The sequence below is a fragment of the Oryctolagus cuniculus genome, chromosome 1 (genome assembly GCF_964237555.1).
Source record: "Oryctolagus cuniculus chromosome 1, mOryCun1.1, whole genome shotgun sequence".
Classification (NCBI taxonomy): Eukaryota; Metazoa; Chordata; class Mammalia; order Lagomorpha; family Leporidae; genus Oryctolagus; species Oryctolagus cuniculus.
The window spans coordinates 105,667,684-105,680,003 of record NC_091432.1 but is presented as its reverse complement, the minus strand read 5'-3'; the positions used below and the strand labels follow the sequence as shown (position 1 = coordinate 105,680,003).

Genomic DNA, 12,320 nt, shown 5'->3' with positions numbered 1-12,320 from the left:
GTTTTCAGCGATTATTTAGTTTGGAGTAAAGTTAAAACATCTGTATATTTAAAAATTTCCCAGGTGCCTCTAATTTGAGTCAGTGTTAAACAGTGAATTAGAAAGTAGTGCAATAATTCACTATATAAATGAAGTAGGAATTTGGAGAAGAAAATAAATTTGTATTTCCAAGGACTTACCAGAGTTAAATTTCAGGGGAATTATACCTAGCTCTGCTAGGTTTCCAGTGTAGACTTGCCTCAGGTAAACACTTTGATTCCCTTAATCTTTTTGCTAATCACTGGGGTCGTGTTCTAGGATAAGGTCATGTTCAGGCAGAGTAACTTCACTCCTAATGGGACTGGGAATGATGAGATTGCCTCTTACATATAGCATTTATAAAGTAGATGATTAGTAAAGCCTCGAAATACATTAGAAGAGTGGTGGCTTTTCATCAAACAGAACTTCACTAACATGTGGTTTCTTTCTACCTCTCGTCCTGGCCTAGGGAGAATCTGCAGAAATTGCCCCAGTTGGCTGCCATTCACCACAACAACTGTATGTATATTGCTCACCACTTGCTCACCCTCGGCCATCAGTTCCGATTACGCCTGGCTCCCATTCTTTGTGATGGCACCACTACATTTGTGGATCTTGTACCTGGCTTCAGGAGACTTGGTAACTGACTTCCTACCTGAAGGAAAACGTGGATTATGCATCTTGTTAGCCTCATGTATTTGTTTTCTTTTTAAAAGATTTATTTATGTATTTTAAAAGGCAGAGTTTTAAAGAGGCAGAGGCAGAGAGAAAGAGAGAGGTCTTCCATCCACTGCTTCACTTCCCAGATGGCTGCAATGGCTGGAGCTGGGCCAATCCGAAGCCCAGAGCCAGGAGCTTCTTCTGGGTCTTCCATACAGGTGCAGCGGTCCAAGCACTTGGGCCATCTTCCACTGCCTTCCCAGGACATAGCAGAGAGCTGGATTGGAAGTGGAGCAGCCAGCACCCAAATTGGATTCTGGCACTGCGGGCGGTGGCCTCACTCACTACACTCACTACACCACAACGCCGGCTGCAGCCACATATGCTCATAATTTATGAATTAAGTAGTTAGAAATTAGGCAGTGGTCCTAAACTGTATTGGAAGGTGGGAGGGCATTTAATTTGCAAATGATCTGTTATTTGATTTTGTAAAGTGAAGGCAGTCTTTGTAGGAGCATTACTTTTTTGTTATACGAGTTCATGGTACATTAGAGTTCCAGAATGCATTGCTGGTGTGTGTTGCAACCACTACATCAGAGTTAGCTCAGAAGAAAGCACTTAAGACTTGTATTGTGGCAATTCTGTTTGCATTGTTGATAAGAGGTCACTAATGTCAGGGCTTACTCTTTTGCAAACAAGACAGCTCCCCTTGGTTTTAATTGGGATTATTAAAAGTCAAAAGAAATGAAATGTGGAGTAAATCAATACATTTAATGATAGCCTAAGAAAAGCAGAGAATCTTTATGGATCATTTAGTTTTTCAATTCCTGATTTTCCTCTCTGGTGGTATAGGTATATCAGAATAATAAGTAGGCCGCCGCCGCGGCTCACTAGGCTAATCCTCCGCCTGTGGCGCCGGCACCCCAGATTCTAGTCCCACTTGGGGCACCGGATTCTGTCCCGGTTGCTCTTCTTCCAGTCCAGCTCTCTGCTGTGGCTCGGGAAGGCAGTGGAGGATGGCCCAGGTGCTTGGGCCCTGCACCCTTGTGGGAGACCAGGGTGGGGCTTCTGGTTCCTGGTTTCGGATCGGTGCAGTGTGCCGGCTGTGATGGCCATTTGGAGGGTGAACCAACGGAAAAGGAAGACCTTTCTCTCCGTCTCTCTATTTCACTGTCTAACTCTGCCTGTCCAAAAAAAAAAAAAAAAAAAAAAGAATAACAAGTAGCTCCTTTTTCTATATAAATAATTTTTTTTAAGTCTGACTCTAGGCAAAGTTTTGAAAGACTTATTTATTATCCTGAGAGGGGGGTTGGAGGGACTGGCTAATGTATTAGAAGTAATTGTTTCTAGGATCTCTAGGACAGTGTTATGATGTTTTCTAGCAGTTGTTTCTATATAAGCAGAATAGATACATGTTGTCTCTTCTCTTCTGCCCTAGTTTTGCAGTCTGTCAGTGAACAGCTTTTAAAATTCTTTCTTCTGTTTTCCCATCATAGGGACAGATTGTTTTTTGGCACAAATGCGGGCACAGAAAGGTGAACTTTTGGAAAGATTATCAAGTGCTAGGAACTTTTCAAACATGGACGATGAAGAGAATTATTCTTCAGCAAGTAAAGCAATCCGGCAGGTGGGAGGCTGTTACTAGTGCTAGAATTTATACTGTATCCTTAGATAACCTCCCTTTTTTTTAAGCAACAAAGAATATGTAATAAGTAGTTCAGGTGATTTTTCACTCCCCCATTGGAAAATCTAGATACCTTTTACAGTCATGTTTAAGAACTTTCCCTTCGCTTGCCCCACCAAGGTAATAGGAAGCTTTCTCTCCATTACCTAGTAAGTTTATTGTAGCAAGTAGATGACTCATGAACTTGAATTTGGGAAATGTAAAATATTAGCTTCCATCTCTGCCCCTCTCTCAAGTGATTTATCTTTTTACTGCTGTTTTTGTATTTTCCAGATGAGTCTGTTTTTCATGTACTAGGGATATTACCCAGGTTCAGTACACATTTCAGGAAGCAAATATTCTTGATTACCTTACATCATCTTTGCATAATCCACTCCCCTCCCCCCAAAAAAACATAAGTGTAAATTTGGAAAATGTGAATTGCCACAATCTCTATCATGTTAATAGCTGTCTTCTTCTGACAGGTGCTACACCAGCTAAAGAGACTTGGAACTGTGTGGCAGGATGTCTTGCCAGTGAATATATATTGCAAGGCTATGGGGACTTTACTCAATACAGCGATTTCTGAGATCATTGGCCGGATCACTGCCTTAGAGGTAAGGACCATTAAATAAATGCCTTGCCAGCCTGGAGGTGCAATTCTTGTCTCAGAAGTGACTTTAAGGAAGTGATATTGAGGTCTCATTTTTAATCAACACAGATGGTAGAAGAAATTGTTCATGTTTCTTTTATCTAACTCATGTTACCTGTTTTTAGTTTTATCTTAATTCTGTTTTGCTGGAGACTTGTTAATTTCTCTTATACCTATGTAAGGAAGGATTGTACTGCTTCTCATTCTAGCATTTGTAAATTACCAATGAGGAAGATAGAAACTGGGCAGTGGTTCCAGTGTATAGTATAAAGTAATTTAATTTGCACATGAACTGAATTGCTGAGGAAAGTAAATGCAGCCTTGTGCAGCTGTGGCATTTCCAGCACACCAGTGTAGTGAGATTAGCTGTGACCCTCTAGGAAAATTACCTGAAGCCAAGCCTAGATGGAATAAACCCTTGCTTGTGATAACATGCCTTGCTTGCAGCAAGCCATGCCACATTCTGCTGGAGAAATGGATTTTTTCCTGCAGGCAAACTGAATTACTGATAATTTGGTGAAACATATTTTGTGTCATTTTAGCTTTAGAGTATTGTCAGAGTGCTGATAAGCTAGTCAGGTGTACTAAATTGGTCACAAAATACGCTACTGTATCTGACCCACCTGGACAGCCTACACCACAGATCTGCCCTTTCCCTACTATTAAGCTGGCACAATTCTATGTGTTGTGTTCCCTTTGTGCAAAACTAGGACATCTCCACTGAAGATGGTGATAGATTATATTCCTTGTGCAAAACAGTGATGGATGAAGGACCTCAAGTCTTTGCACCTCTGTCAGAAGAAAGCAGGAATAAGAAATATCAAGAAGAGGTTCCAGTCTATGTGCCAAAATGGATGCCCTTCAAAGAATTGATGATGATGCTACAAGCCAGCTTGCAGGAGATTGGGGATCGGTGCGTGTAACCCTTCTACAGATGTATAAAATCTCTCCACAGCTACAAAAGAGTAATATTACCATTCGTAGCACTGCTTGTTATAGTATTTTGAACTTGACCATCTGGTTTTGGCATGCTGTACACATGATCTAGCATTTGTGAGAAGTACAACCTTGTGATACTCGGATGGAAATTGTTGCTCACTTTAACAGTGGGTGCATTTATCTGTTTGATTTCAAACCATTGATTGGGCAACAGTTTTTGTGCAGGGAGTACAATAGTTTTAGAGGTGAAGAACCATACTCGGCTGGCGCTGCGGCTCAACAGGCTAATCCTCCGCCTAGTGGCGCCGGCACACCGGGTTCTAGTCCCGGTTGGGGCGCCAGATTCTGTCCCGGTTGCCCCTCTTCCAGGCCAGCTCTCTGCTGTGGCCAGGGAGTGCAGTGGAGGATGGCCCATGTGCTTGGGCCCTGCACCCTGTGTGTTACACATCCAGGAGTGCTTATATACTGTGTTGATTGATTACTAATGAATAGTGTTCCTGGCACAGGCAGCTCCATGTAGAGGCTCTAAGGCCCCTCTCCATCCCTGTAGCTACTGTCTGTCTGCTTTAGCTTGGTTTTCTACAGATGTCCTGTCACATTAGAATACTCATTCTAGATGTATCTCAGCTGTTTGCAGCAAATATTATCCATTATAAAGCAATGTAAATGGGATCTCTATTTGAAAAAAGTTACGTCAAAATACTTCTAATTACATATGGACAAGCCTTAGTGAATAAGAACGTTGTTTTTAGGTAATAACATTCTAGAAGTCTGCAGATGAGACCTTTTGGGCCTTCTAATAGCCTAAGAAGGATCATTGATGCCTTGTTATGAGAGAAATGGCCACATTAGTAGGTCTCAACTCCTTTTTTCTGCTTAGCAAGATCTTTTATTCTTATAGAGATTTCAGTAAACATAGGGCTAATCTCTAATTGAGAACATTCCTTACTGAAGAAGCTGGTGATGTGTGATGTGTAATTTAAGTGTTTTAAAGTTGTAACATGTGAAGGAATGCAATTTATCTACCTGCTACCCAACTTTGGTAGAAATACCTTTTGAAGGCCCCTGTCTACCCGTCTCCAAATGCTCCTCACACATCTTGAACTCTGTGTTATTTCCTTGCCTTTTCTTTATATACCACATTTACATGTATTCCTGAACAATATGAAGTTCAGACTTGTCTGTTTTTGATCTTTTTATCCATGGACTCTTCAGTAGCTTGCTTGTTTTGTTCAGTATTATGTTTGTGAAATTCATCCTTGATGTATAGCTACAGTCAGTTTCACTTCTGTGTCGTATCCATTGCACACCTGCTTCATAATTCCTTTATCCTGTTGTTTCCATTTTCGCCAGTATTTAGAATTACCAGATTTGAAAATTTTTGCTCATCTAGTTAATGTAAGATGAGAACTCATTGTTATTTTAATTTGTTTTTTTCCCCAGATTCTAATGAGTTTGAGCATCATTTCATTGCTCATTAATGTTTCTTCTATTGTAAAATGCCTGTTCTTATTATTTTGCTCTTTATTTTGGGGATTGGTTTGTTTTTCATTATTGACTCTGGGAGTTCCTTGTTTTTTTAATACCAGTTTTTTTTGTCAGTTAAAATGTTTTGCCTGTGGTTCACTTTCCTTTTTTTTTTTTTTTTTGAAGAACCTCTATATTCATTCTATATATCCACAATGGCTGTACTAACAGCATATAAGAGTTCCCTTTTCTCTACGTGCTCCCCAGCATTTGCTGTTTGTCTTTTTGATGATAGTTATTCTAATTGGCATGAGATGCTACCTCATTATGGTTTTTATCTGCATAATTTCCCTGATAGCTAGGGAAATGTATTTTTCATGTATTTGGTTGGCCTTTTGTATTTCTTTTTTTTTTTTTTTAAGATTTATTATTTATTTGAAAGTCAGAGTTACATAGAGAGGAGAGGCAGAGAGAGAAAGAGAGAGAGAGAGAGAGGGAGAGAGAGAGGTCTTCCATCCAGTGGTTCACTCCCCAATTGGCTGCAATGGCCAGAGCTGCAACCATCTGAAGCCAGGAGCTTCTTCTGGGTCTCCCACGTGGGTACAGGGGCCCAAGGACTTGGGCCATCTTCCACTGCTTTCCCAGGCCATAGCAGGGAGCTAGATTGGAAGTGGAGCAGCCGGGTCTTGAACCGGCTCCCATTTGGGATGCCGGCACTTCAGGCATTAATGCTTCAGGGTGTTAACCCACTGTGCCACAGCGCCAGCCCATGTGGTTCACTTTTTAAAGTAGTTATGGAAGTCGAGGCATGTGAGTGCAGTATAATTGTCAAGTTCAGAGAGGGCTGAATGAGCGTAGAATAAGGGGGAACAATCGCACCTTGCTCACTTGGTCTCTTCATCTGCCTGTGCTAGTTAGAGCTCTGTTGAGGAGGAGATCTGTAAGCAGGAGGAGTGATGCCCAGGGCTTGTTTTATTTCCACTTGAAATGAATATTTGGTTCACACAGTGATTTTTAAATCTTGTTTATACTTCAGAGACCTGATGGAAACTAGAATTCTATCTTTTGTTTTGCAGGTGGGCAGATGGAAAAGGACCCCTGGCAGCTGCATTTTCCTCAAGTGAAGTAAAAGCTTTAATTCGTGCCTTGTTCCAGAACACAGAAAGAAGAGCGGCTGCCCTTTCTAAGATTAAATAGCACCGTCCTCCTGAGAAAGCCATGTCTTGTCTGTGCTGATTCCTCCCCTGGTGTAATTACTTGTTTAAAGACTTCTTGGAGTCACTTGTTGGTTTTGATGAACCAGTCTGTCATGCAAGTTTGACTTCACACAAGAACATCTTACCTCCTGGCCTATGTGAGGCTTTGCTGAAGAACTAGATACTAAGATGTCAAGTGAAGCACCTCAATCAAGTGACTTATTGGCCACTTTTCTTTGATAGACAATAAACTCTATAGGGCAGTATTATTTTAATACTGTTTCCAGGGCCCCATGGGAACTGTATACATTGTAAATGTAGGCCATGGCTTTGGATTAAAGAATCCAAGAGATTCTAAGAGTTAAGGTAAACAATTCATGAGCAAATGAGAGAGATTTTTTAGCGGGAGTAAAGGTACCATATTTGGCCTTGCAGAAATTGAGGAGACTTCCTGTAATATTTCTTTCCAGTAAAAAGTACTTTTCAGAGTTAAGGGTGAGTGTCTTGAATAATATGGGAGCTTTGACAAAAGAGACCAATACATTTTCTTACCTTGAACACCATTCTTTTTATTTTTTTTCCTCCACTTTTTTTTTTTTTTTTTTTTTTGACAGGCAGAGTGGACAGTGAGAGAGAGAGACAGAGAGAAAGGTCTTCCTTTGCCGTTGGTTCACCCTCCAATGGCCACCACGGCCGGCGCGCTGCGGCCGGCGCATCGCGCTGATCTGAAGCCAGGTGCCAGGTACTTCTCCTGGTCTCCCATTTTTTTTTTTCCATTTAAGGGTCATGAGGAGGAAGACTGCCTTTCTTTTTATCACAGAACTCAGCTGTAGCTATCAACAAGCTGTGTGTTTTCCTAAAGAATTCAGAGAGAAAAAAGAATGGTCTGAACCAGGATGGTTTTTTGAGAACAAAGAGTTGATTTTCCTAAGCAAGGAAGAGGAGGCATCTTCACAGGTGAATAAAATATCTATTTTTAAGAATTCACACAATTCCGGGTAGGATTCTTTCCTCAGCAGTTGAAAGCATGGGGAGGTGAGGGCAGAACTGAGATGAATGCCTCACAGAATTGTTGCCCAGAGCAGCAGATTTCTTTTGTTCATAGAAGCCATTCCTGTTGTTGACAAGTGTGGCAGTTTGGGGATAGGCTGTCTCATAGCTGAAAGCGTGCTGCTCCCTCCGGCTCTTTCCACAGTAAGATGGAACACTGTGTTACGGTTCTTCTTGGGCTGTGTAGACTCAGGCCCTTGGGGCTTTCCCCCCTAATAAGTAGTGCGCATATCATGGCACACAGAGTGGGCAGACTCCATCCTCTTTCCTAGCCAAGGCAGTCAATAGCTGATGATTAAGTGGTGTTCATTCTGGTTAGGGATGAAGCATCTTATTGAGCATGGGGGAATTGGGTTTGGCAGCTCTTCCAGGGCTCATTCTGATTGGAATGGAAGTAGAATCTTATTCTGTAGCGTGTGTAGATTATGGGAGCAAGGGAACTGAAGAGCAGACCTGTGGGCCAAGTAAGACAAACCTCCGGGATTCCCAAAGAGCAACCAGAGTTCTATCACCGATTTTGAAAGATGAAATTCAGAAAAGGTTGCCCAAGGTGGTAATCAAAGGAGAAGTTTTCATTAAAAATGCAAGTCTGCAAACAACCTAAGTCCAGGAGGTGGTTTTATAGTGGCTCTGGTTTTTATGTGGATCCTGCATATATCATTGGTGGTCTGGCACGTGGTCAGAGTTACAAGAGGATTTCTCGGAAATGGAGATCCTCCAGATGGCACTCTTTCCTCAGGCGTGGGAGCATTGTGAGCCTGGTCTGTGCAGACGGAGGCTGGAGAACCTGTACTTGACCCTGAGCTTATGTTTTGGTCTTGGTCAGCTCTGGAAGTCATCCAGGCTGTGAACAGCGTCCATACTACAAGGCACAGCATACTGATATCAGTCGCTTGTGAGTAGATCAAATGGTCTTTTCTCCGATGAGTAACATTGTTAAAGGAGATGGGGTAACCTTCTTTCCTTGCTTGCATATACTTGTGCTGTCACTTCAGGCAATGATTCTCAGGTTCTTACGGGTTTTCACTCTATTGTGTATCTGATTTCCCAGGCTTTTGTCTCTTCTGGAGGTACTGAGTGCCACACACACACACACACACACACACACACACAGATACTTTTTGTGATCACAAGGAACCTGACCCAAAGAAGGAGTTTTTTCAAGCTCCATACATAAATGAAGGCGTGCACAGGAATAGCTTCTTAGTAAGGGGAGAGGCAGGAAGGGATAAGCCTATCAAATTCCCTCACAGAAAGTCTTCTCACAAAGCCATCCCTCTGCCTTGAATGTTGATGCCTCCATTCTTCCTCATCATAATATAGACTTTGAACTTTGGTTTTGTGATGTTTCTCCTAAAAAATATGCATTTTGCAAAATCCTAAAATCTGCAAAGCTCTAGATTTTGAAAGTTTTCCGATTACCATATGATTTAGACAGAAATGTTTTTGCTTTGTCGGGAAGAGTTTGGTTAAGAATTTTGTGATATCAGAAGCTATAATTGAAAATAGCATTGCATGTCTGAAAACCCAGTTGTGAAATCTCTGCCTTCAGGACAGGGAGGAGGGCAGTCATTTTGATGAGCTGTGTATTTGTTCTTTACTCCTTTATAGAAATCAGATGCCCTGGTTTCTTTGTTTGACACAGGACAGTAAGGTGGGAGTAAATGAGTGTTATCTTTCCAGATACTGAAGAAGAGTAGTACCGAGGCCAAAGACAGCTATGCACTTCCCTGCTGCAGGTTTATAAGTGGTTGTAAAACTACATTTGTTTCGTTTGTTCTCATCACTGAACAAAACTCTCCAAAACAATAATTCCCTGCCCTCTGGCAATTTAAATTCTAGCTCCAAGTGAGATAATAAGCATAATTATATGTCTGAAGGTCATAAATGTTAGGGGAGAAATAAACAGCATGTGATAAGGATTAAGAGTTCCAGAGAAGGGAGCAGAGGGGTGAGCTGCACTTCTGACTAGTATGCTCAGGGTGTGCCTCCTTGAGAAAGAGAGCAAGGGGTGGTCTGAGAGAGACCAACCTCTGCAAGGCCTGAGGTGGGAGGGGTGTGTCTGGTAAGTTCAGGGAATGCCAGAGAGGGGCCAGCATTGTGGCACAGTAGGTTAAACCGCCTGCTTGTGACCCTGGCAGCCTTTTCTAGAGTGCCGGTCTGAGTCCCGCTGCTCTGCTTCTGATTCAGCTCCCTGCTAATACAGCTGGAAAGGCAGCAGGGGATGACCCGAGGACTTGGGTCCCTGCACTCACATGGGAGACCTGGATGGAATTCCAGGCTCCTGGCTGCTGTGAAGCAGCAGAGGGAAGATCTCTCTGTCACTGTGCAAATAAAAAAAAATTTTTTTTTTTAAAGAGAGAGGGAGTGGAGCAGAGGTGAGGAAGCTCTGGAAGTCACAGGAGAAAGGCAAGATTGTGTAGTCTTGAAGGCCAGTGTAAGGATTTTAGCTTTTTTATGCTGGCAATCCTTGAGTAATTAAAAAAAAAATAGAAACAAAGAATAATTGCTGTCAAACCCTGTGTACACATCACCTACCTTCAGTTACCACGTGGCCAGTGTGCTTCATCTGTACCTTCATCTGTGCCTCCTCCCTCTGTTCTACGAACACACTGGACTGTGGAAGTAAGTGGTAGCATATTTCAAATTCATTGCATAGTCGGGATTTCATTTCCTTTGAAGCTTTCCTGTATTACATCCTGTGTTCAGTTCCTGTCCTTCCCCTCACCTCTGTCCCCAGGAGCTGTCCTCTAGTTGCTTTCCCTCCTCTTTCCACCATTCTCAGTTCTCCCCTTATATCCACTCCATTCCTGTTTCCTGAGCACTGGGGATTAAATAACAAACCTCTCAAAAGCAGCTGACAGCTGGCTCATGCCTCCACGTGCATGGTGTCTTCTCTGTGCTCCAGCTGCTCCCTCCAGCCAGCCTACTCCCATAGTTGGGGGTGTTCCAGAGCTGCGTGGAAAAGACTTTCCTCTTGCTGACTTTCATCAGAGAGCAAGTCCCTTGTTCCCTTAGAACCAAAGTCTCCTGGATTACTTTCATGGGGATCGCAGAAGACGTGGCCACGCACCTCGGCTACCAAGTCCTAGGACAGGAGGGCAGCTGGAGTCGGGAATTGGCTTGATTTAAGGCAGAGCAGCCCCCTCCCTAAGATCTGTCTAGGCAAGGTCATGGAGTGGAGCAGCCTCTGCCTCCTGACCAGCTTTAGGAGTGCTGCTATAAAAGAATATTGATTGTACTCATTTGCATGAAGGGCTCCATTTATGCTTTATTACCATGCAGTATGATGGAAGTTAATGCTCACATCAAAGATGTCATTAGCTTTGTTATAAATTTCAGTTAATTTCAATATTAAGCTCTGTTTCTAAATCTTATCTAAAAACTTTGTCGTATCTATGTTATTGTTTAAAAAGCACAACTTCTTGCTCACCAACTATTTAGTAATCTATTTTAGGATCTTTTGTAAAATTGACTTCCATCACATGGGTCTGAAGTAGAAGTAAGTGTTTTTGCTTTTTGAAAACCAGGGCACTTGCTCGTCTTGGGACTGTGCAATGTGATTTTGTGATTGTATCTGTAGTTTCTTTTATTTGAGTCCCATGGGGTATCATGCATCTGGGTCTAGCATTGCGACCCTGACTAAAGCCCAGTTGTTTTTTTTCCCCTGTCTTCCTGCTTATCTTAGGCTTCATTTCCCTTTTAGCTGCATTCATTCTCTCCTTTCCAGGTTGAAGATAATTCTCCCTGATAGAGAATACGGATGTAAAATAGTGTTGCAGCTCTTCAGTTTTCTGTCACTTTTTAAACCTCACAAAATCAACTCTGACCATAGCATTTCTTCTTCCTTTTCTTTCATTGCTATGCTTCTCCCCCTCCCCAACATCTCTGACAGAATTTTTAAAAATAAACTTCAGAATAATCTGGGCTTTGATCTTCCTGACACTGTTTTTCCATGTTGAGGCCATTCTTACAGTTTTGCGTATGAAGGGCCTGTTTTGTTTCATAGAATCCATTGCTGGTTTCCACCTGCAGCTGTACTCTGGGTTTTTTATTATGTCATCATGCTTTATTATGTGGTCAGAGTTTCCATTTTGAAAGCTTGCTCCTCTTTCATATTGTTTGCCATCTTTCTTCTAGAGTCTTTGGTTATGAAGTGATTTCTGGTATTTTTCTGTGCTCTTTGAAATATGCTTTCCTATAGCCAGGGCCTGTATGTAGGACATGCCATTTCTTCCTGGCTGTTGTGAAATGTACAGGTATTCTCTGATAGTTTGAATTTAAAGATCCCCTCTTCTTCATTGATTGGAAAGCAGTTATTAGCAAGGCAATGAAAAAGCACATTGCTTGGGGTTGGTGCTGTGGTGCAGCGGGTTAACACCCTGGCCTGAAGTGCTGGCATCCCATACTGGCACCGGTTCAAGACCTGGCTGTTCCACTTCAGATCCATCTCTCTGCTATGGCCTGGGAAAGCAGTGGAAGATGGCCCAAATCCTTGGGCCCCTGCACCCACGTGGGAGACCTGGAAGAAGCTCCTGGCTTCGGATTTGCGCAGCTGCAGCCATTGCGGCCATCTGGGGAGTGAACTGTCAGATGGAAGACCTCTCTCTCTTTGTCTCTCCTCTCTCTCTGTAACTCTGACTTTCAAATAAATAAGTTTTGTTTTGTTTTGTTT

The 12,320-nt window shown here is 42.4% G+C and overlaps 1 protein-coding gene across 2 annotated transcripts in view; it reads left to right on the top strand.

Moving 5' to 3' along the window:
- Nucleotides 1-12,320, top strand: part of ZW10 (zw10 kinetochore protein) — a 40,663-nt gene extending 28,343 nt beyond the window's left edge. The window contains exons 12-16 of one of the 2 annotated variants that reach the window (XM_008261207.4): nucleotides 488-657; nucleotides 2,175-2,305; nucleotides 2,827-2,958; nucleotides 3,704-3,906; nucleotides 6,476-12,320. In XM_008261207.4, the coding sequence (XP_008259429.3) occupies nucleotides 488-657; nucleotides 2,175-2,305; nucleotides 2,827-2,958; nucleotides 3,704-3,906; nucleotides 6,476-6,596 (757 nt within the window). In that variant the 3' untranslated portion in view covers nucleotides 6,597-12,320. The remainder of the gene's footprint in view (nucleotides 1-487; nucleotides 658-2,174; nucleotides 2,306-2,826; nucleotides 2,959-3,703; nucleotides 3,907-6,475) is intronic. The other variant, XM_017343240.3, reaches the window with a different exon arrangement.